This window comes from Tympanuchus pallidicinctus, unplaced genomic scaffold (genome assembly GCF_026119805.1).
Source record: "Tympanuchus pallidicinctus isolate F22 unplaced genomic scaffold, pur_lepc_1.0 scaffold41, whole genome shotgun sequence".
Taxonomy (NCBI): Eukaryota; Metazoa; Chordata; class Aves; order Galliformes; family Phasianidae; genus Tympanuchus; species Tympanuchus pallidicinctus.
The window spans coordinates 1,086,473-1,109,908 of record NW_026294760.1 but is presented as its reverse complement, the minus strand read 5'-3'; the positions used below and the strand labels follow the sequence as shown (position 1 = coordinate 1,109,908).

Here is a 23,436-nt window from a genome sequence, read left to right as displayed (position 1 = left end):
CTCTGACTTGCGGGGAATCCGGTGCTCAAAGGCTGCGGGATGCGCGGCGTGGGGAGGTGTACAAAAATACAGCCGGATCACAGAAACACCGAGGTTGGAAAAGACCTCCAAGATCATCCAGTCCCACCATCACCAACAGCACTCACTAAACCACGTCCCTCAACGCAAAATCCAAACGTTCCTTCAATACCTCCAGGCTCGGTGACTCCGCCACCTCCCTGGGCAGCTCACTGCAGTGCCTGACCGCTCTTTTGGAGCAGTAATATTTCCTAACCAGCCTAAATCTCCCCTGGTGCAGCTTGAAGCCATTCCCTCCAGTTACACGAGAAGAGGCCGACCCCCAGCTCGCTACAACCTCCCTTCACGTAGCTATAGAGAGCAGTGAGGTCTCCCCTGAGCCTCCTCCAGCCTGAACAACCCCAGCTCCTTCAGCCTCTCCTCATCAGCCCTGTGCTCCAGACCCCTCACAGCTTTGTCCCCCTTCTTTGAACCCGCTCCAGGGCCTCCATGTCTTTCTTGCACTGAGGGGCCAGATGGAGAGCTCAGGGCCTTTGACACAGGATTCCTCCAGGCACCTGAGGACACAGACAGCTGGGCCCAAAAAACAGTTTATGTATGATATGGCTGGGTAGCAAGCTTGCAGATGTCAGTGTTCTACATTTAGCTCAGCTGTGTTTTGGAGAGGTGTTTAATGCATGGCTGTGCTCTCAGAGGCAGTCACGGATGTGTCACAGAAGGCAGTAAACTCCAATGGTGTTTCATGCTGGAGTTTATTCCCCTTATTCACCTGTATCAAGTGGGATCAGAGCGGAATGCTAATATGAAGCTTTATCTCCATGTGCTTCACATTGTAATGCAGGTAAAGCCCTCAGCTGGCTGCTTGATGGCAGCAATGTGTCTGAGAGCTGCCCCCACAAGCTGACAGCAGCAACAGCTTTGGACTCAATGTGGGCACTGGCTGAAGCACAGCCTTAAGAAGCTGTGCAAATCTGGCACAGAAAGTGCTTAGAAATGCTCACACAGCCAGGCTGCAGGGCAGGAGTGTGGTGGCATTGATGAGAGCTGCACTGTGCCACCCACAGCAGCACTGCTGGAATGAAAGCCCAGCACCAAAGCCCTGCAGCACGGGGCTGAGCTGAGCTGACCTCAGCCACATGGAGCAGCACCGTGGCTCTGGAAGGGTTCTGCTGATTGAGGAGGAACATCTGTCCACCTCCTCCTGTGGCAAGGACTGCTGGAATCCAGCTTAAGAGTTTGGCCCTCCGTTTCTTAGAGAAAAACCAATCACCTGCATTACAGTGTGAAACACATGGAGATAAAGCTTCACATTAGCATTCTGCTCTGACCCCACATGACACAGGTGAATAAGGGGAATAAACTCCAGAATGAAACACCGTCGGAGTTTACTGCCTTCCGCTCAGAGCATCACATCTGTGACTGCCTCTGACAGCACAGCCACGCATTAAACACCTCTCCAAAACACAGCGCAGTGCCTTCCTCTGAGAGCAGGTGGCAATAAACAACATGTGATAAATTACTCACGTCACTGAGCAGGTTGTGGAGAAGCTGCAGTACAGCAGACAGAGCATGCTGTAGTACAAACAGTGTCTGCCTGCACACACCCACACTCTCATGGGTCTGGCTGATAGCTGTTTTAAAAATGGCTTTTGAATGCATGTGAATAAACAGCTGACCAACTGGAGCAAGCTTTCTCTTTTGGCCTAATGCTGAGCTCTTGGAAGGTACAGGAGGGTTATACTGCTGTTGTTGCAGTGAATGGTTAAGGAGCAAGGCTGCTTGGCCCTTCACAGCCCAGAAATCTACAGCCATTTTTTTCCAGAGCTGTGAGGAAGACAACCTCTGACTCAGGTTTCTTTCCCTGGAGCCTCTAGCAGGCAGATAACCTCCTGTTCCTGTGGGAGGGAGGAAACAACTCCGCTTCCTGAAGCCAGTTTTACTTACTCTGATGGACCACAGCACAAAGTGAGACAGAAAGCCAGCGCAATAAGTAACATAATTCTGCAAGGTAAGGCAGAAAATTTTATTCCAGCCTGATGTTAGGAAAAAAAAACACCATGTGGGATACAGGATGTACACCTTCAACCCCCATAGAAGTTGTGCATGACTTCTGAGTCAGGTAATATCCAGTGCTGCTCATAAGCCAGGCTTATACCTTACCTGAGGTACATAAGGCTTCCCAGGGATTATGATCTTATCATGGATCACAGTTATCACTGTGCACTGTACAAATAACACACAAATGTGAATCATCCCATGAAAAAGTGGTTCCTGCCTAAGGGGCATGAGATTCCCAGCTTTGCATTTAGCAAGAGCTGTGCACATCTCCTTTGCACTTCTCCTGTTGTTCACCATTGCTGTTCCAGCCCTGCAACAAAGAAATACACCTCAAAGCTTCAAACTGCAGAAGCAAACCAGAAAGAAGGCAGGAAGGATTTTAACCACATCTTTTGGGCCAAATGTGAATTTGCCAGCTCTGGAATTGATCTTGACTATATGGATACCTGTGGGACCATTGAGCCTTTGGGTGCTGGACAACAGACATTGTAAAATTACAGTTTGGTGAGTCCTGTGCTTAAGCAGAGAGCAAGAGGATGGGAGAAGACACAGAACTAATTCCTCAAAGGCCATTGGTCAGTTATTTCCACTTTGCAAGAAAAGAAACCCCCCAGAAACCCCCATGATAGGACTGGGCATTGCAGTCCCTCTCTCATTGAATGACAAACATTTATCTTTGTCAGACTGAAGGCCTACAAGGACTCCAACTAAACCAGCTAAATTTATAACAGTGTTTTTAAATAGCAAAGGCAGACGTGTCATGTTCTCTCTACAACCTCAGTCCTGCTGCTTCCACATCCTCTCCACACGCCATGTGCATGGCATTTGTTTATAAACACTGCAAAGAAAACAGATTAAAGACTCTGGATGCAGTCAGGACTTCCCTGACATCACTAGCAACAATCCAGCTGGCTTAGGAAGCGCCCTCCTTAACACTAGCTGAGTGATCCCATCTACAAACATTGGTAATGGCTCTGTTTCCCAAATACATTCTTATCAAATTATATCCTTTGCCCAGCCTCCAACTGGAGGTAATGAATGCCACGTACCTGCCTCAAAGCGTGCTTGGCATTTCCAATCTAAGGACCTCAAATCACTGGGGAGATCAAATTTGGTATTCCTCTGGAGAAGGATACTGAGGGAGAAAGACAGCAGCAGATTTAGAGGGTGAAGAGCAGGATCTTAATCTCCAACCCTCTGCCTTTATACTGCTGAGCACTCTTCAGTTAATCCCCAAGTTTCATTCAAAAAGCCCTTAAAGAGCGACCTCTACAGCTCTGAGCATAATAGAGAAGGGCCAGAGGGGTCTCCCAACATCAACCTCTCTGTACAAGGGGCACTGGGAGCTGAGATACACAGATTCTGCCAGCTGACTGCCTCGGATGCTTGCCTACTAATGAGAAGCACACTGAAAGCGCTGGGTCCCCATTTATCTTCAAGACATTTCCAAAGTCACACCCCAGTGAGTTCACAGCTGCGTTATGCAACCTTTAACATATTGATAGAGCCACTTGGAAGCCTCTGTTATGGCTGAGACAGAGTTATTTTTCTTCCGGTAGCTCCTGCAGCACCATGTTTTAGATAGAAATATAGAATCAATTGAGTTGGAAGGGACCCTTAAAGGCCATCTGGTCCAACCCCCCTGCAATAGCAGGGATACCCACAGCTCCATCAGATGCTCAGAGCCCCATCCAGGCTGAACTCAGGTGCCTGCAGGGACAGAACAACCACCACCTCTCTGGGCAACCTGTGCCAGCGCTGCGCTACCCTTACCATAAAATAATGTTTTCCTTATATCCAGTCCATATCTCCCTTCTTTTAGTATGAAACCATTTCCCTTGTCCTGTCAAAACAGCCCCTATGAAAAAGTCTGCCCCCTTCTTTCTTACAGCCCCCTGTTAGTTACTGAAAGGTCGCTCTCAGGTCTCTTCGGACCTTTCTCTACTCCAGGTTGCAGAGCCACAGCTCACTCATCCTGTCCTCCAAGGGAGGTGTTCCATCCCTCGAAGCATTTTTGTTAACCTCTTCTGGATGTGCTCCAACAGGTCAGTGTTTCTCCTTCACAAAAATCCCAGCTGAGGGAACTGCAGTTGCCCCTGTGTCTATTTAGTGCCTGAGGTTCACGACCCTTGTGGGACCCAGCAGGATGGCCACTGCCATGCTTTATATTGTGAGCCAGGTGGGACAATTCTGTGACCACATCTGCTGCTGCTAAGCTCAGAGCATCATGCAAGTGGGGTGGGCTGTGCAGTAGCAGTGGAAGGGAGGATACTGCAGTTCCCCAACCTCCTTCATGCTCTGAAATTTGGAACGTAATTAAGTGTATTTAATTCTGACTTTTATTAACTGCATGTAGAAACCAGAAAGAAATCCACCCCAAAACAAATAGATAGGAACAATAACATTAGTAACACATTGGTATTTTAGCTGCTGCAGAGCAGGGCTTATGCTAATTAAGGGTATTTCAGCCACTTGTACTGCTCTGCCAGTGAGGGAGTGGGGGTATGCAAGGAGCTGGGAGGGGGCAGAACTGGGACAGCTGGCCCACATTGGTTAAAGTGGCTTCCCATGCTACACAGCATTGTGATGAACAATGAAAACAGTGCTTAGCCAGAGCGGTTTGACACAGCACCAGGGGAAAGCACCAACCACCAGCCTACCTGCAGCAAGCTGACAGCAAGCCTGGGCAGGCAGGGGTTCTAACAAGCTCTGCACGGGTCCTGTTTTTCCACACAAGCAGCCACAGCACATACCTTGAGGAAAGCTCCTACCACAGCACACAGAACGGCCAGGGACCTCAAGGATCACAAATCCCCAACCCTCTGCCACACGCAGGGCCACCAACCTTCACATTCAACACCAGCCCAGGCTGCCCAGGGCCCATCCAACCTGGCCTTGAACACCTCCAGGGATGGACGGGGCATCACAGCCTCTCTGGGCAGCTGTTCCAGCACCTCACTGCTCTCCCTCTAAAGAAGCACCACACACCTAGAGGAAACGCGCCCACAAACCGAGAAGGCCGGGATCGCACGCCCTGCAGACCAAAGCGCCGCAGACGAAGCCCCACCACACCCTCACACAGCCGCGGCCGCTTTAAAAGAAGCGGGCTCCTCCCTCGTCCCTCGTTCTTTTCCGATTGGCTACCGCGACGCCGGAAGCGCTCAATCGCTTCCGGTCCTATGTGTACTTCCGCATTTCTTCGCCTTCTTTCCTGCTTAGCTCTGATTGGTTGCTGACGACGGTCTCCCGCCTCCCGAGCTAAGAATGAGTTCTCCTATTGGTTGCCGGCAGAGCGACGGAAACGGCGGGCACGGCAGGGCTGGGTAGGCGGGAGCGGCGTTTCCTAGCAGCGGGCGCCGCCATGGCGCCGCGGCGCGGCGGGCCGCTGGGCTACGCGCTGCTGTGCGGACAGGCGGTGCTGCTGCTCGGCAACCTGCTGTTGCTGCACGGCGCCTCGCGCGGCCTCCCGCACAACGGCAGCGAGCCGGAGCCGCCTGGCCCAGAGCCGCCTGCCGCCACCTGGGCCTACAGCGACCCGCAGGCGCCTCTCGTCCTCTGCACGTACCTGTGAGCACCGGGCCGGGCCTCGCGCGGAAAGAGGGCCCCGCGGCGCGGCCTTCACCGCTTCCTCCTCCCCCGCAGCCCCGAGGAGTTCGTGGAGTGCGACGAGCCCGTGGACCACGGCGGGAACGCGACAGCGCAGCAGGAGCTGGGCCACGGCTGCGTAAAGGTGAGGGCCGGGCCGGGGGCGGCGGGGGCCGGCTGAGGGCTGAGCTCAGCGCCCCCCCCCCCTCCGCTCCCCGCCCAGTTCGGCGGACAGGCACACGGCGATGTGGATCACACGCGAGTGCAGTGCCGGGCCCTGGACGGCATCGAGTGCGCCGAGCCGCGGAGCTTCCTGCGGGGCAGCCGGCCCTGCGTCAGGTAGGGGCTCTCTGGAGTGAGCCACAGCCGGAACTGGGCTCAGGGAGCCCCGGGGTGGAGGGCAGAGGTTGTCTGCCCACCCCTCCGACCCACTTCCGGCCACCCGTTGCAGGTACACCGGCCATTACTTCATCACTACTTTGCTCTACTCGTTTTTCCTGGGCTGCTTTGGTGTGGATCGCTTCTGCCTCGGCCACACGGGCACCGCTGTGGGGAAGCTGCTGACTCTGGGAGGTCTCGGGATCTGGTGGTTTGTGGATCTGATCCTCCTCATCACTGGGGGGCTGATGCCCAGCGATGGCAGCAATTGGTGCACTGTGTACTGAGCAGAACCAGAGCGGATCCCTGGAGCTCACTGGAGATGGACTCCTCCTCTTGCTTCAAAGCATCAGAACAAACTCCACTTGAGGACTTCTGCCTTGCACAGATATGGATTTACAAAGCTATAACTTAATCTGCAGAACAGTTGTTCTTGTTAATTCCTCTGTACATACATTGGACACAAAATTGGGTATATATTTTGCTCGTTTAAAACAATCTGAGCTTTTTTCTTCTCAAATGATAAGTTTGACAACTCAGACTTTGCAAACACAAGTGGTCAAATTAATAAAGTCTGGAAAGAGCTGACTCCACTTATTTTTGATGTTAGTACGCTACAGACAGAGATGCAGGCCTCCAGCCTGTGGTTTTGTGTGGTGGTTTAGCAGACATTTAAAGCTGAAACCTAACAGTGTTATAGAGGGGAAGTGACAAGCTCAAATTCTAATTGTTTGCTTATGCCCACACGCATTTGCTGCACGTTGAAGCTGAGTAAGATCTAGCAGAGAGACTGGAACCTTCTGAAGAATGTCACTTTCCTCTCTTTCAGGCTGGAAAAGCCACAGTACAGCAAAAATAGATTCGGGATGTAAAAGTAATACTGTCCACATACTATGAGAGAAATGGGTTTGGGAAATAAAAGAACCTGAGGGCTTCAGGCATGGCACAGAGTTCATGCAGTACTGGAACAAGCAGAGGCCTCAAGCAACTGCACACACACACAAAAGAGGAAGCTCTGCCAGCTGCAGTTTGAGAACTTCCCAAGTTGAATAAAAACGGGAAAGGGAAGCTACAGCAAGACACAGACAGCCAGAACCAGACACAAAAATCCATACATGCAAAAGCCCAATAAGATTTGACAGCAGATGCAGCAGATGTATACTTTCCATTCCCATGGAGTTCTGCAAACTGAGCACCCTCCACCTGCTTGCATTTAGCTGCCTTCTGCTGGTGTTACTTCTGTCCTGTGGAACTGCAAAAGGTTTCAGCCTGGCAGGGAATTAATTGCGCCCGTTCCAGTTTTGCTTTGTGGTTTGTTGCAACAACTCCTCCTCTCTGGGGAATAGGATTTATATCCCATTTAGGTCACAAGTAATCTGAGTTTGGCAGCTTTGAACGGGTCTCAGGGCTGTGGGGTGAGGTGGGGAGGGGGGGGAGCCTTCATTATAAATCTACCACATTCTTCAGCCCAGTGGAACAACAGGGCTGGGGAGCCCGTGGTGGGAAAAAAAAATTAATTTGTGAGCCAGAAAGAAAAAAATAATAATCCTGTGTGTAAAAGCCCATCATCATTAACATCTCCCTGTGTTCTCAGCCCGGCAGCTGCCAGCTCACAGCAGGAGCTCGCATTCCTTCCATCAGTGAGGCTGTCATTAACTGCAGTGAGGGGGACCCTGGGCATTGCTGATACCCTTCGTTGTGCCCTCAGCAAGGCAGAATTCACTGGAGCTTCCCTGGCTGCAGGGATTCGGCCCTTCTGATCTGAACTTCTTTGCTCTGCAGTTTCCCACATAAAATTCTCTCTCTGGGATTTCAATCATAATGTGTGATAGTTACTCTTATTTTTTTTAATTGCTCTGAAATTAAAAGGGCTTCTGAGCGCTTGGAAAAAGAAAAACGCTCGGTTATTATCTTCACTTAATAACAAACAGATACAGAAATTTACATTCGTTAGCTGCCACAGAGTTGTATTGCATGAGAAGTCAGATGACACGAGCGTGGGGTCTGAGTTTATCCTCACATAAAGTGAACTTCCCTGCTTTTAACTCCCGTTGCGAGCGAGGCTAATGGAAAACATTTCAAAGCAAATCTGGGTGGAGGAGTTCTCTCCTTGTAGGACGTCTGGCACTGTAAATGAAGGGAGTGAATTGACTTCCTGGCTGCTGCCTTCCCGGTGCGCGGCCGCATGCAAAGAGCAGAGACGCCTACGGGGCAGCGGCTGCTGATTACAGCTCGGCTCTCACAGCCCCGACCGGGGAGCCGAGGAGCAGCGCTCACCCCCTGGATCCCGCTGACCCCGAGCGCTGCGCTCTGCGGTCCCACAGCCCCGGGGCGCCGTCTGGCACTTGGTCTGGCGCTTCACCGATAGCATCTGTCTGTACGCAGCCCACGTCCCGCCGAGCTCTTTGTACCTCCAAAATGAAACCCTGCACGCCTCCGAAGCGCGGGGGATCGGGGATGGAAGGAGGGGTTGCCCGCAGGGCTCCCTCTGCAGCGCTCGGAAAGCAAAGGCAGCAAACGGCTCATCGGGAGAAGGCATCAAGGTGCGTGCACCCGTTGTGTGCCAACAAACTGCCCCCCAAATGCCTTCACTTCCTTTCACCTCTTACCAAGCACAGCACCAACAGAGAGCCTGGAAAAGCACCTGGGGTTTCCTTCTTTATTTACAAAGAGGCAAAAGAGAGTTTCATCTGCAGCCAAAACCCATCTGCAGGCTGAGGGACCCCCGGCCCTAAGAGCACTTGGAGCACGGCTGGGAACCATTTGGGCATTTTCATATCAAAGAGCAAACTCTCCCATCACATCCCATTCAAAACCCCCAGAGCCTGCACACATCTCCCACCAATGCTTCATTCTATCCCAGAGATGAGGAGGGTGGGAATGGGAGAAGAGAGAGCGTTGCGACAGCGCTGCAGCCACAGGTAGTTACCTTCCTGGATAATTAACCTTAATTGTGCAACTAGCTTCTGCTCCACCATCCCAGGCCTGAGGAAACTTTGCAATTGCTAAGCAACACGGCTTGGTGCTGTGTTTGAAGCCTTGCACAAAGGAACCATCATTTAATGGGTTCCCAAAATGAGGTCAGAGCGCCGACATCACCCAGTGCTGCGAGTGTGAGCAACAGCACAAAACCTCCAGGGAACAGAGCACCAAACCAGCAAGCAGAGGTCAGCCGAAGGCAAAAACAAAGGAAAAAGGCAAAAAGGAACAGCCTAACTGAGGTTTCTACAATTAAATAACAAATATTAACATTCTCCCAGTACCATTTGCATTGTTTTCCCACTCGTTTTCATCATTTCAGTGTTCTCCAGCACTCCTGCACGAAGCTGCCCTTGCCCCCTTGGGTCTGGGGGATCCCATTCACCTTCCTTCACTGTATAAAGTGTATCTGCAGCTGCTTCTCCACGGGTCACAACAGACACAATGGGAAAGCAAAGTAATGCCATCTGACAACACCCTGCCACACTGGGGCTGATTTTGCAGAGCAGAGAATGCGTAATAACCAAAAGAAAAGAAAATAACTATACAAAGCAAAGGGACACCTTGCTAACTGCAGAGCACTCCAGCACTGCTGGGCTTGCAGCGCAGCCCCACACCTGCAGCCCTGATCCTTCAGCTGCAATGCAGGTTTGGGCAGCTCAGCTCCAGCACTGCGTGCAGCTCTGAGTGCACACAGCACCAAGCCCTGCTTGCAGCACACATGGCATCCTACAATGTGCTGTTGGGTTAAAGGCATCAAACAATCACTCCAATGGGAAGAACTTGCATTTTCCATGTGCTATGTGTCACACCTCCCACAGGAGGATATTTGCTTATGGAAATGACCTGCTCACACTGCTAAGAAAGGTTCTTCTCATTTTCATTCTGAGTCAGCGCAGGGCGGTTGGACGAGTCTCCCGGGGTTCATCTACACTCTCAGCTTTTGTTGCTTTGTGCACAGACGGGTCTTTTTGGTACCTAACAAACCCCAGAACAACCTGAGGATACCAAAGCCCCGGTCACTGATGTCCCACCAGTGAGCAGCACACCTCACTGGGACGTAACAATGGCCACAGATACAAAAGGAGGCAGTTAGATGCCACTGGGTGTGCTGGTATCCCATCAGTCGAGCAGCGCATGGAGCCGATCTCCAAGAAACATCATCCAACACTGCAGGCTGCAGCGCAGCTCCTGCTCCAGGCACAGCTGTGCTGGGGAAGACTGAGCGGCACAGAAGGGAGATGAACGTTCTTCCAAAGAGAGGAAAGGCCGCCTCACCCCCCTCGTGCCTCCTGCACTGCCTTCCATATTTTGGTGCTGGGGGAGAAATGATGCCGCACAGCCACGCAGGGGGCACGCCGTGGGGCAGAGGCAATGTCAGACATCAGAGGTCCGGATGCTGTCATCGTCCAGGTCGAAGAGGAACGACTTCTCCTTGTGGTGCTGCGGTTCCGAGCGATGCCGCAGGCGCTGACCCGGCACAGGAGCTCCATCGCGCTCCGTCAGCGCCGGCACAAACACCGCATCCCGGCTGGGCACTTCAGGCTGCCTCCTGTCCTGTGGCACCGGCGTCCAGGGCTGCCAGGCGGTGGCTGGGGCCTTGCAAGGTGTTCTCCTCTCCTGTGGATGCGACGGCACCGAGCTGCCCCCGGGTTTGGTCATGGAGCAAGAGCGCATGAAGGAGATCTCCTGCACGGAGCCAATGTTGGTTGGTTTCTCTGTGCTTCCGGAGCCACATGCAGAGCTCTGGGATCACAGCCCTGCACGTGCTTTGCATCTTGTAAGTCAGCAGAATCATTGCTAGATGCCAAATAGGATACAGATGGGTTCACCTACCCTGGGGCGGGTCTTCAGGGCCTGCACTGCCCCTGCGATGGCCCGGATCCAGCTGTGCATGTCCTCAGGGCTGTCTGCCTGTGGGATAGGAGGAGCGAAGCCCAGAGCTCACCCTGCTCCAGTGCAGGAGCTCCACTGGGAACGGCTCCAGCCCTGTGCCCACCACCACCCCGCTCCATACCTGGATGTAGAAGGTCCTGGAACTTGTGATGATCTCAAAAAGGTTGTCCCGCATCAGGAGGTCACTGAAACAGTGAGAAAGGGGCACTGGTGATGCCACACTGGGTAGCAAAAGTCCATGTACATTCCTTTAACTGGAGAATACGGGGACACATTCAGGGTGAGGGTCCCATCAGATGAATCTACATTAATATATTCTATTTGTAACAAGCTAACGAGGTTTGTTCTCTGAGTTCATTTCTCACTGCAACTCTTCCAGGTCGATCTTATCAGCATCCACCGAACAAATGGTTCCCAAGATTCTATGCAGCCACCTGTGATGGCGCAGGGAATGCGCCTGTGCGTGGCTCCCAGCTGCCTCAGGAACACCTCTGTGCTGCTGTCACACAGTGCTACGCACTGAGCAGCACTTTGTGATCCTCCGTTGGGAGATAAGCGCCGTGTGAGCACACCCAGCACACAGATGGCTATCAGCGGGGCGGAGAGCAGCTGCAATATCCTGCGTCCCAGCACCCTCGCCTGCACCTGGGGACTGATGGAACACGGGTTTCTTCAAAGCAAAACACAACTGAGGTGTCTGCAGGGTGTCTGGAGAAAGCAAGAAGCGACACCTGGGACATAGGGAGAACTGGAGGAGCTGGGAGCCATGCAGCCCCCATGGAGCAGCCGGTGTGTTCCCATAGGGGAAATTCAACATTTGAAGGGGATTTGGGATGGGGGTGGCAGCCAAACCCCCACCCTCCTCCTCCACGGAAGCCTTACCCGGATTTGACCAGGCACTCGTGGGTCTTGCAGATGTCCTTCAGCAAGATGGAACGCAGCGGCTCCTTGTCCTGTGGGATGAGAGGGGCTGTGCTGGGGATCACCGCTCCATTGGGACACAGAGGTCCCAGTGCTCAGCTCCAGCATGGCCAGCTGCAGGCGGGGCAGGAGCTGCTCACCTGCTCACATTTGTAGTAACTGATGGAAAACTCATCGAGGACAAAGTAGCGGCGCTTCCAGCTCTTTCTCTGGAAAACAGAGAGGACTGCTCTGCGTTGGGCTCCACACTCCCCACACCAGGGATGCCCTGGAGGCACCTGGAGCATCCCCAGCCTGAGGGAGCAGCCTGCACCCATCCAGCACTCACCACATTGCCCTGCTTCACGCAGAAGCCGCTCTTGATGGCCGGTGGCCCGGCGGGAGGCTTGCTGGCAGAGGCAGGGATGTAACTCTGCGAGCGGCGCAGCAGTGGGTGTGCAGTCGGGTCGCTGCCCTCTGCTCCATCCCCACCATTCTGCAAATGGGAGCACACAGTTACTGGGAGGAGAGCAAGCCAGAGCGTGTCCTGGGCACAGCAAAAAGACTCATTGACCTTCCAGTCCCACTGCACGTTCTTATGGCCGAGCTGCTATTCACCTGCTGGAAACTGAATGCCTGTAGCCCAGGTAGGAGCACCATGGCGTCCCCACCCAGCACAGATTGTAGCTGAGCTCAAACATCCGTGCTCAGCTCCCTCCAGCCCCTTCCTCCCGTTCTCAGTCTGAGGTTTGCACATTGCCATAGCAGCCACTGCTGGCTCACACCCGCACCACCCTTATATGGCACCATGTGGTTAAACCAGCAACCGCCCTGTGCTCACGCTGCTCCTTCCAGCACCTTCAAGATGGTGCTTTGGTTTTCCCAGGCCAGGGACCAGCAGCAGTTCAGCCACCTCAAGCTGCAGCAGGCAGCACGGAGCCCTTGTTGGATCTGTGCAAACCCCCCCACTGAGCAGCTCCTCGTGCTTCAAACCACTTCCCTGTACACCAAACCACCTCCTTCTGCACCTTGGGCACATCTGCAGCGCCGCCCCAGGAGCTGAGTGGGTGATGCTGCTGTGTGCTGAGGGTGGTGGGACTGGGGCTCCCCAATGCAGTCCCTGAACTGCACAGAGACAGCTCCAAGACATGGTGAGCGTGCCCAGGAAATGGCAGTGGGAGCAGCAGCCATCTCCCCCTGGGCTAGGCAGCGTGCACAGAAAATAGCCCAGCAGCTGATGCACTGCCTCTAAAAACAACTCCTCTGCAAAAAAATAAAAAAATGCCAGGAAAGGGCTGAGGATGGGGCTCAAGGGCAGGATCCATCCCCACATCTCGGTGGGAAAATTGGCTGCCAGTCCCCGACACGAGCAGTTGAGGTCTGGAAGGCAGCAGTGCCACAGGATGGGCAGGGAGCAGAGAGTGCCCTCCTCCTCACACCCCCACGTCTCATCACTCCTCAGCGTGAGACACAGCAGAGATGCTTGAGGTGCTGAGAGCAACTATTTATACACTCTGAGTGGGAAGGCATTGCAGGCACAGCGCTGCTTTCCAGAACCAAAAGTGCAAAGCAGCCTCCAGCAGCACGGCCAGGAACAGCCTCCCCCAAAGCCTCGTGCTGTGCCAGGGCAGGCACACACCAAGCAATCCTGGGCTGCTTCTCTTCTTCCCACACCTTCCCAGCCAGAAACGAGCTGGATACATCACCACGACTCCATCCTTGGGGACACCACCACGGGACACCAGTGCAGCAGTGCCCACAGCTCACCTGGCTGATGGAGATGGGGGTGTGCACCACCACCCCACCGATGATTTCAGTCTTGTAGGCCACCGGGGGCTTCCTGTCCTGTGCCTGCAGCGCTGCAGGGGGCTTCGTGACCTCAGTGGTGGGGGGTGCAGCAGCACCACCCTTTGGGACCTGCAAGGGGAGGAAAGGGAGTGATCCGTGGGCACCTCCACATTGGTGTTCCCAGCCAAAACGCAGCCGTGGCCCTTTAAAAAACATCAATGGGGCCGACAGCCCAATTAGGGAGGGTGCGGCCCCCCACCCCAGTGCTTCACAGGAGGCACAGACATGAAGAGGTGGTGAATAATTCAGCATCACCCCACAGGAGTCTGCATCGCCTCTGCAGCCCCGGTGCGTTTGTGGGACAATCGCTCCTTTAATTGTCCCCGCTCTACTTCCAGCCAAGGCTTAATGATGTGCGCTCATCTGCCTAATGAGGCCGGGCTTCAGCACGTCTGCGGGGACGTAGGAGATGGGTGGGTGCTTCTGCACACCCAGTGCCACGCACTGAGCACCAGCAATGTCCAGCTGCACCTGCACTGCAAGCAGCCCCATGCCCAGCGCCTGCCTGCCCCCAGCCCCTGCTCAGCTCTGCACAGCGGTGCTGGGGAGCTGCAGGAAGCAGTTTCACAACGCACACATGGAGACATTGCATGCAGGCAGCAGGCAGTGGGCAGCAGCTGCAGCTCCTGTCAGCCTCCATCGCACGGCACAGTGCAACGGTGCAGCAGGAATGAGCTCCTCGTGCTGAACAGAGCAGAGCAGCACCCAGCTGCCTCTGTCACCATCACAGCAACCATCATGAGCCGCGTGCTCTGCACCGCATGCGTGCGCAGTGCAGAAACACAGGAACCGAGTGGTGCACACAGAGCAGAAGTCTCTGACAGAAGAGGAAGCTGAGCCTGGCACCGGGAGCAGCACCCAAACTGCCAGCCCTGCTCCTGTCCCCAGCACAAGCCTGCATTGGGCTGGAAAGACACAGGGGGTGCCCCGGGTACGCAGCACCCAAATGCTCCCAGCACGCAGATGGAGCGCTGCACACAGAGCACAGATGGTGCTTTGTGCTTCACATCCATCCCTCATCGCCCGCAGCGCCGGGCTGCAGACACCAGCGGCTGCTGGGTCAGCGCCCATCACTTCACGGCTGCATGAAAATGAAAGGAGGCTGTGGGCAAAGCTCTGAAATCTGGGTACAGCCTGCCCTGCACGGCCCTCCAAAAGCACAATGCACAGCGTTTCAGGAAGGATGGGAACTCAGCACAGCACAGAAGCAAGAGAAAAGAGCCCTGTGACCCACCGTGATCTTGCTGGCACGGTTGAGAGCCTCCACCCAGTCCTGCAGGTCCTTCTGGTCGCTGGCTTGCAGGAAATAGCGCTGGGACAGAGCGTTGATCACTGCCAGGGAAAGGGTTGACAGTCAGGAATCCCCCCTACGTGTAGTGGGGCACCCCAACCACAGCTCCTGCATCCCCCCACTCACCAAAGCAGAATGGAGTTTTGGGTTTCTGTTTCGGGGTGGCGATGCTGACCTGCAGAGCAAATTAAAGGGAAAGGATCAGCACCAACGCTGTCGACACGCTGGGAAGCTTTCAAGGCCCTGAACGTTCAGGTTTCTATTGGACTAACGCAGTCACTCTTGTCAGCAATTAAAGAAATTGGAGGCAAATAACAGTGGTTTCTCCCTGAAAGTGGAGGAATCATTTATATAAGAATCACATCCCCCAGGGCTCCAAGCACAGCGCTCACGGGGTATTATTCTGACAGACTTCCTCCTTCCCAGCCAGTCCTTAATGCTTCACGTATGTTTTCTCCAGCAAAGCCCCATTTTTTGGCACACGCAGAGTTGGGACTCAGAGCCCCCCGGCACAACGCAGCCCCGCAGTTTGTGACCAAACGTTGTCTTACAGCAATTTCCACTCAGACTACGACGTCTATAATTTACAAACGTGGCTCCTTCCGACGTGGGGAAAGGCTCAGCCCCACAGCATTGCTTCATCTGTGCTTAATTTATAAATCATAACTCAGCAGAATGGAGGAATCTGCTCCGTTCCCTCCCGGCTCTGCTACCCCAGCTCACAGCACACTCACACCATGCAGATCCAGCTGGTCGTTGCTTGATGCACCTTTTCTGCCCTTCCCTGGGAGAGGTCAGGATAGCATGGCACAGAACAACTGTCCTCTCTCCAGGCCTTACCTTGGAGATGTAGGTGAGCTGCAAAGAGCCCACGGCACCCGCTCCCATCGCCAGGTTCTGCAAAGCACACAACAGAAGGGAGGTGAGAGCAGAAGGCAGAGGAGACCCAGGGTCAGCATCGCTGGGTCAGGTGCTGCTGTGGGGCTCAGGGTGCAGCCAAACTCATGCAAATGGGAACTCTGCTTTATTTGCTTTGGATGCAACTGCAAAGGGATGCAGAGTTCAGGATTGTTGGTGACTGGGCTGCTAATAGGTACAATCCCACTGTGCTGCTGCTTCCTTGGAAAGCCCAGCGGAGGAACCAGGGCTACTTGGAGTGGATGAATTGCTTCCAGATGTGGCCATGCTCAGCACCACTACGTGGCTTTGCCCCAAGTAGGCAAAGCCTAACACATCCCCACAGACCTCACCAGGCTTCGAATGGGGCTGCAGCAGTGGAAAATTCAACCCCAAGCTTGGAAAGCAATAGACGGGGGAAAAACCCTACCCACGTGCTTCATGCAAAAAGCATTCCCACCCATTAAACCACAGTGGAATGGGCACAAAAGTGACACCGTGCTGTCCCCAGGACCTGGCTGTCCCACAGCACAGGGAACAGCTCAGCCTCAGAGGGACCTGGGTGGGATCAACCCTGAGCCCTACCTGCGGGTTGTCCATGTACCACAGCAGGCAGTTGGCCTGCGTGTCCAGGATGAAGTAACGCCGCAGGAATTTGCCACAGGTCTCATTTTCCTCAATGTCCAGGAACCCACAGATACGGTTCTGTCGGTCCAAGTACGGCATGCCGGGCTCCTTCTGGCATCACCCTGCAAGGAAGGATCGGTGGCAGCGGTGAGCGCCGTGCTGCTGAATGCAGCCCCAACTTCTGCTGCCTCTCCCAGGTCTCCACAGCACGCGGCTCAAAGCCGTGAGAGCAGAATGAAACTGCTCCCTCTGCACATTCGTGCTGTGGGGAAGCTGCCAGGCGAACACAGAAGTCATCCAGCATGCTTCTGCGATGAGAAAGGAGCGCAGGGTGACTGCATCACCAAAGTAAAGCTTCCAACCCATCTGCATCGCTCCAAGAACTCCGGCACCGCAGCCAGCAGGGATGGACTGTGCTGAGTGACAGCCCCACAGCCCAGCGCTGCCCCATAGGACAACAGAGCAGCTGCAAGGGGCTGGAATGAGCAGTGCGAGGCCCCTGGGGATCGCTGACCAAAAGCAGCACTGCGTGCTACGCAGAGCCTGAGCACACTCCCAGGAAATGCCCAACAATGTGCAGCTCCAGCAGGAAGCGCGAGCCGTGCGATGCAGAGTCAGCAGGGACAGCTATGGGCAGAGCCCCGATGTGCTGTGAGCACCAACATCTCCAAGGAGCAGAGCAGAGCTCCAGAGCCAGGCAGGAGACGTGGGCAGCTCTCAGTCCAGCAGAGCCCCGTGGTTGAGAGACGGAGGTAGAAGTCGTGGTGATGGATGATGCAGGCTGGGGTTGGTGCGGTCCGGACAGCAGAAAGGAAGGTGACTCGTGCAGGTGCCAGAAGGAACCCACACAAACAAAATATCTCATGCAGAAAAGGAGGAAATACTATTTTTGAGCCCAATAGCTGCAGCGGAGTGGCAAGCATTGTGCAAGAGCTGCGGTGCAGCTGTGGAGCAGAGGTGGGAGTAAAGGTGACAGCCTGACCCCAGACCTCAGAGCCCCACATCAGCGCACAGGAGATGGGTATCACAGCTCTGCTGGGGGAAACGGTGCTGCTTCAGTGGGGAGGGCTGCTTCAAAACAGCACATCTGCCCCGACACAAAGGACGTGTGGGTGCTTCACATTTCACTGCCTCTTTTTTTTTGTGTGTGTGTGTGGGTTTATTTTTGTGGGGTCAGGGAGTGCACATGAAACAGATTCCCAAGCGACTTCAGCGGCACCCAAACGAGCAGACAGAGCTTCCTGAATCACCTCCTGCAGCGAGCAAAAATTCGTTTCCTACAAAATTGGAAGGGACTGGGCTACGGCAAAGCACTCCTGTGGCTTTTGGGGTCGGTTTGGGGATTATTACCCAGTTCCTCCCCCCCCTTCCCCCAGGACACACACTGCAGCTCCTCACCTCTCCCTTTTGCCATCCCGCATTAACAGAGCATGCAAACAGCTCAGCTCTTCCACGAGCTGACCTCGGGTTGCACCTGGATATGCAAAACCCATCGAGGAGAGGAGATAACGATCTCTCCAAACTGCCTTCGGGACAGCGCTGGATTCCCTCTTTGAGGGCAGGAGCCGTCCCCACCCTTCCCCACCCTCTTTGGGAGCCCCGTTGCTCCCAGCTCTCAGCACTCCACCATCACCGCCTGCTCACAGCCACCCCAATTTCACTTTTACATAGGAAAATGATGAAAGCAGCAGCTCCGGCTCTGTCAGCCTGCGGGCATTTGGTCCTGCTGTTCAGGAAGGGGTTCATTTTGCACTAAACGTTTACTATTTACACGGCACTCTGTAAATCCAGAGCCGTAAATATTTGCACACGTTTGCTATAGGAAGGCCACAAGACTAAATCTGGAAGGTGGAGAATAAGTGGGACTGAACACATGAAGGACCACACAGAAAATCAGCATCTCTGGGGATGTGCAACACCGCCCCCCCCCCCCCCCCCCCCGTGCTTCCCGATGGCTCCAGGACCTCACGTGCAGCTGCAGCACCAGACTTTGCAGGAAGCATCCCACGATAGCAGCACTTTGCTGCGTCCCCTCCTCTTCTGCTCCCGGTGCTCAGTGAGGAGCCACGATCACTGCGCTGCAGGGACCCCCCAGCAGCCCCGCACTCTGCACCTCGGCAGCGTTGGCTGCACGCAGACCCCCGGCACCCTTCCCTGCTTTGCAACCCATCGCATCTGCAGTCACGGCGTCCCCATTTCGCTCCCGTCCCGTCTTTGGTGTCCCGGTGCCATCCGAGACACGGGACGCTGAATGTCACGAGGGCCCCACGCGGCGCCCGCAGCGGTGACAGCGTTACTTCCTCCTACCTGAAGCAGAGCTCTCGCCCTACCAACACCTCTCTGGCAGCTGACACATCGCAGAGACGGTGCAGGAAGAGCCCAGCAACTCCTGCTAGGCGCAAGCATGTGCCTTAATGAAGTAATTAACCGGCTGGAGTACGAGGACACGCAGACACGAAGCAAAGAAAATACACTTCATCATCATACCGAAAAACTCTGTCGGAAGAACGCACTTCCAACAGCCGCGGAGCGCAAATCCTCGCTGCGCTTTTGCTCCCAGCTCCGCCCAGCGCAGCCCCGCATCCCGAGCGCCCCAAACCCCGCTCTGCCTCCAGCCCACCCCGCACCACCCCTCGCTGCGAGCACTGACGTGCACCGCCACCGCAAAGCCCTGCACGGCTCTCCTGTCCGATGCTCCCAACCGCTGCGAGGAGATTTCAGCCCCCTCCCCACTCAAGGACCGACGGGGCGAACAGCGGAGGCGGCTCCACTGCGCGCAGAGCCGAGAGCGCAGCACCGAGGGCTCGGGGGAAGCGAAAGGACTGGGATCCCCCCTCCTCCTCCATCCGCGCGTGGGGTGAAGCTCCGCGGACGAAGCGTGACCCCTCAGCCCCGCACTCACCCCGCACCGCCGCTGTGCTGTCGGCCCCGCGCATGGCCGGGCTTGGGGCTGCGCGCACGCCGAAAGGAGCCGCGGAGGAGGGCTGGGCGCGGAGGGGGTGTGCCCGCGGCTCAGCCGTCGCTTTTTTTCCGGGTTAATTACGTCTCCCATTAGTAAAGCCGGCCCCGGATGTGAGTGCGGGGCCGCGGGTGTCCGGGGATGCGAGTGGGTGCGCAGGGAGGTGGCCGCTCCTCCAGACCTGCGGCGATCTCGGGGGTCGGATCCGGGGCTCCGCGTGGGAACGCGGCTCCGAGCGCCCGAAACTCAGCAGCCTCCGTCCCCCCCCCCTTTCTCCGGGCTCTCCCGGAGCTGCTCCGGCCGCTGCACAAAGGAGCGAATGGGTTCGGTGAGAGAGAAGACGGCAGGTGCGCGGCGGGGTCCTGTCCCACAGTCAGCTCCAAATCACCCGGCGCACCGTCACTGCTTTACCGAACCTTTCTTACGGTGCAGGAAGGAAAACGCTGCTGCCGTGAGCAAACACGAGAATGGAGGAAAGCATCTCTGGTGGTGAATTTCCCAAACTTGTGCATCTTTAGATCCAGGTCCTGTCAGCCCAGCGAGGCACGCTTGGGTCTGCTCACACGTTTTCTCAGCAGTCTGGAGGTGCCCCCAGATTCTGCTTTGTGCACATAGCAGGGGAGAGGCTCAGCACAGCTGAAAGGGGGGCACCAGGATCGGGAGTTAACACAAAGCACCCCCAGGGAGGGTCTGCAGAGCCCCGTATGGCACAGCCAGCCTTGTCCTGGGCAGCACGCAGCCCCAGCCTGCAGCTCCGTGCACCTCACTGCTGGTGCATCTGGGGGAGGGGTTGTCTTCACACATTTTAAGGCAAGATTAGTCTGAGGATGCAGTGCTAGGCATTAAAATCCCACCTCCCCGTGTACTTATATGCTTGTTTTGTGAAGTGTTGTTAAGTCAACACATTGCCTCACCCCAAGCACTTCCTATGTCCAAGGTTACTTTTAGAACAAAAGGTTCCCCCCCCCCCTTGCCATGTTACAGAAGATTGCCCAAATGCTGTTACTGAAACCGTGTGTGTTCATTTCTGTGTGTCTGCCTCAGGAGAGGGTTAAACCACAGCATCACAACGCAGTGCTGCCCGGAACCCATGGCTGCAGCACAGAGCCCAGAGGTGCTGGGCTTTAAGCACAGCCTTGGGCAGAGATGAGCTGCTCGGCTCGAGTTCCAGCTCCTGCAATGCTGCAATCCTGCAACCTGCTGCGTGCTCAGGACAGCAGGGCTCCAAATGCAGACAGATTGCATGCAGGAAGCCTCGCTTTCTCTGACCAGAGCTGCATTTGGCCCCAGAGCACTTTCTCCCCGTGTGCTGAAACTGACCGTGGTGCAGTGCATGGGGTGCATTGCTCACACAGGCAGTGGTTCTTTAAGGAGCTGTTTCTTCAAGAATCCTTCCATTGGGCTGCTCTCCCACCCTTATCTCCAAAGCCACGTGCATCACACAGCACTCCCTCCCTGCTGCTACCTGGGGCTTCTCCCATGCTAAAGCCCGGCCACCCGCCCTGCTGGGAGCTGCAGCCCTGAACTCATCATTCATTACATCAGGAGCAAAGAACTGTGACCTCCCTGCACATCTGCTGCCAGCAGGGCTGTGGTTACAGCCTGGAACACCCAGATGGCCCTTTTCCATTTCAGCTCATGGGATGGGGGACAGCACTTCTCCCTGCAGCTCCCCCCATCCCTGCCTGCTCCACAAGGACTAAACTGTTCCATAGGGTATTTTTGCACAGGGGCACCTCTTGCTGACCTTGTGACTCATTGGATTTGAAGCAGCTCAATTTTCTATGGGCACAGTCACATGGCAGTTGGTCACACTGGGGCTCTTCCTTTATTTAAAGAGTCTTCAACGCTCATGATGATTTTCACTGCTGCATCCTGCCTGGGGGTACGAGCAATGCCTGACCTTACAGGAAACCCCTGATAGCAGCAGGGCCATCAGAGCCTGGAGGTCCCATCACCACACAGCCCAGAAATCTGCTGACACCCCGCAGCCAGACTGCATCCCTCCACCAGCACTGACCCACACGGGACCCAACATTCCTGCTCTCCATGACTTCCAACCCACTTATCCTGCAAAACTCACCCAGTCGTCCCGGTAACATCCTGCAATATTGAGTTCCACAGCTGAATCTGCATACAACAAATTATTTCTTTTCTTCTGTTTGAACTTGCCCTTTTTTGTTGTTGTTGTTGTTGTTTGTTTCAGTACCCGTTCCCTTTTTTTCTTGTGCTCTCACTCAGGGGAACTCCCAGCACACAGCAGTGCTCTCAGTCAGCACTTTGCTGTCTCACCCTGCAAACACTTCTTGTAGTCGGGTTCTCACTGCCCTCTCTGTGCTCCTGGCTGTCTCACCTGCATCAGAGCATCCCAAGATGGGGGTCAGGCTACACGAGGAGAGGTCCTTACAGCAGCACTTGCTGGACACACCTAATCATTAGAGGGGTTCAAAGGGAAAGCGTGGTGGAAAGAGGAAAAGCGAGATCTCCTGGAGGTGGTGGTGACATCCAGAGCGTGGATTAGTCACCAGAAAGATCTTTAATCTCCCTGAGAGTGGCTCACCCAACCGTGTCCCAGGGTCAGCATGGGGACAGGTGCTGCCAGGGGTAACCTGGGATGCTTTCTTCTGTTCAAGCAATGCAAACAGTTGCACAGAATCGGCCCACATTTCACACCCAGCACATCCAAGGTCTGTCTACAGGGCAAAATTGCGAGTGGCCCCAGCACAGCCCTGAGGTGTGGGGTCATGGCAGAGTGCTGGGAGTGGGGCCCAGGGCTGCCATGCACTGCACTGACGCAGCCTTCCCACGGCAGCCACGCTCCGATGAGCACACATTCAAATCAGAGCCTCGGGAAGCACCATAGCTTTGGCTGGGGCCATTCTCTCTCTGGTTGATGGCTTCCCTTGTAAATGAAAAGCAGTGGCAAGGAACGTGGCTTTCAGCTTCAGCCTTTATTTGAGCGTCTCTACGTGCCGTGCTCCTGGTGAGCAAGGCTTGCACTACTGCACTGAGATGCTATGCTGTGCCACCCCCATGGCCGTGCCACCCCCTGGCCGTGCTGTGCCCATCACGGCACACCCAGCAGCAGCGTCCCTGCCAGCCCTGCAGCCAGCAGGCAGGGAAGCTGTGGCATCGTGGCTGCCCCAGAGCTGCGTGAGCCCCGCGGCCCATTGCAGTCGTCGCCGAAGCAGCAGTGCAGGGTGGCTCCCCCGGAGCTGCGCCGTGCCTGGTCACAAAAGGACTTGTAGGAGCAGGACTTGATGATGCTGTCTGCAAAGGAAGGCGGAGCACACAAGGTTAAGAGCACACGCAACCCCTCCTGCTCTAAAACCGAACTGCAGCAGGATGTGGTGGCAGCTTTGCAGCCCTGGCACGGACTTACTGGGCGCAGTGATGGTGGAGCAGGCGTCCGCGTACTGAGGGCAGCTGTGCGAGCCCTGCTTGTTGCAGTCGTTCTCGTTGGATGCGACGCATTTGTGGCATCTCAGCGCTGCACCTGCGCAAGGGGAGGAGCGGTGAGGCGGTGCTGAGCCTCCGCCTGCTGCGCGCTGCCGGCACCACGGGGGTGCAGCTCTCTCCCAGGCGCGGCTCAAAGAGGCGTAAAACCTTCAACCTTCTTCTTTTTTGCGCCGATTTTAATTGTAATGAGTGGAGGAGGGGTTCGTCCGCACCGCAGGAGAGGTTTCAGTGCACGCTGTGCCACGCAGGCTGCTTCCCCAGCGCGATGCGCTGCACGGAACTGCGCCCATCGGCACAGCTCAGGGGCACCGCACGGCGCTGGCAAAGGGGTGATGGGTGGAAATGTCACAGCTGTGCCACCCAGAGGAGCTCGCAAGGAACCCGGGCTCTGTGCGGGTGGAGGAACTCCGACCCTGCGCGGCTGCGGAGGTCCCACTAAGCTCAGGAACCGCCTGAGCAAATGTGAAAGCGCCGCTGTCTCTGTCTGACAGTGAGAGCCCTGAAATAACAACGCTGCTTTGAATACACGCGGACAGAGCAA

General features: G+C 55.3%; 2 protein-coding genes and 2 long non-coding RNA genes across 5 annotated transcripts; 1 reads left to right on the top strand and 3 right to left on the bottom strand.

Moving 5' to 3' along the window:
• Positions 1–2,083: 2,083 nt before the first annotated feature.
• On the bottom strand, positions 2,084–5,176 carry LOC128089987 (uncharacterized). The gene is made up of 3 exons (XR_008210746.1): positions 5,065–5,176; positions 3,126–3,211; positions 2,084–2,386 (listed from the first exon to the last, which is right to left on the bottom strand). It is a non-coding gene; the product is annotated as an uncharacterized LOC128089987 (long non-coding RNA).
• A 203-nt stretch (positions 5,177–5,379) lies between these two features.
• On the top strand, positions 5,380–6,627 carry TM2D2 (TM2 domain containing 2). The gene is made up of 4 exons (XM_052701886.1): positions 5,380–5,643; positions 5,719–5,806; positions 5,885–6,000; positions 6,113–6,627. Exons 1-4 carry the CDS (start codon positions 5,438–5,440, stop codon positions 6,324–6,326), a joined length of 624 nt encoding a protein of 207 aa, XP_052557846.1. The 5' UTR covers positions 5,380–5,437; the 3' UTR covers positions 6,327–6,627.
• Positions 6,628–8,684: 2,057 nt separating this feature from the next.
• Positions 8,685–21,606, bottom strand: PLEKHA2 (pleckstrin homology domain containing A2). 2 transcript variants are annotated; one of them, XM_052701877.1, is made up of 12 exons: positions 21,520–21,606; positions 16,436–16,599; positions 15,794–15,850; positions 15,080–15,128; positions 14,897–14,994; positions 13,582–13,731; positions 12,164–12,310; positions 11,976–12,044; positions 11,797–11,867; positions 11,036–11,099; positions 10,855–10,932; positions 8,685–10,707 (listed from the first exon to the last, which is right to left on the bottom strand). In XM_052701877.1, the coding sequence occupies exons 2-12, from the start codon at positions 16,574–16,576 to the stop codon at positions 10,396–10,398; spliced, it is 1,236 nt and encodes a 411-aa protein (XP_052557837.1). In that variant the 5' UTR covers positions 16,577–16,599; positions 21,520–21,606; the 3' UTR covers positions 8,685–10,395. The 2 variants fall into 2 exon arrangements, with proteins under 2 accessions (XP_052557837.1, XP_052557838.1); XM_052701878.1 differs by lacking the exon at positions 21,520–21,606 and adding an exon at positions 19,380–19,493.
• A 762-nt stretch (positions 21,607–22,368) lies between these two features.
• On the bottom strand, positions 22,369–23,154 carry LOC128089984 (uncharacterized). Its single transcript, XR_008210738.1, has 2 exons — positions 22,819–23,154; positions 22,369–22,706 (listed from the first exon to the last, which is right to left on the bottom strand). It is a non-coding gene; the product is annotated as an uncharacterized LOC128089984 (long non-coding RNA).
• Between the last annotated feature and the right edge of the window lie 282 nt (positions 23,155–23,436).

Excerpts from the sequence above, each read along its gene's own strand:
- TM2D2 (XM_052701886.1), top strand. The coding sequence starts at position 5,438 with ATGGCGCCGCGGCGCGGCGGGCCGCTGGGCTACGCGCTGCTGTGCGGA. Across the intron at positions 5,807-5,884 it reads TGGGCCACGGCTGCGTAAAG|TTCGGCGGACAGGCACACGG; the intron begins GTGAGGGCCGGG and ends CTCCCCGCCCAG. Across the intron at positions 6,001-6,112 it reads GGCAGCCGGCCCTGCGTCAG|GTACACCGGCCATTACTTCA; the intron begins GTAGGGGCTCTC and ends CACCCGTTGCAG.
- PLEKHA2 (XM_052701877.1), bottom strand. The coding sequence starts at position 16,576 with ATGCCGTACTTGGACCGACAGAACCGTATCTGTGGGTTCCTGGACATT. Across the intron at positions 11,100-11,796 it reads GAGTGCCTGGTCAAATCCGG|TGACCTCCTGATGCGGGACA; the intron begins GTAAGGCTTCCG and ends TCACTGTTTCAG. Across the intron at positions 10,708-10,854 it reads CCCTGAAGACCCGCCCCAGG|GAGATCTCCTTCATGCGCTC; the intron begins GTAGGTGAACCC and ends GGCTCCGTGCAG.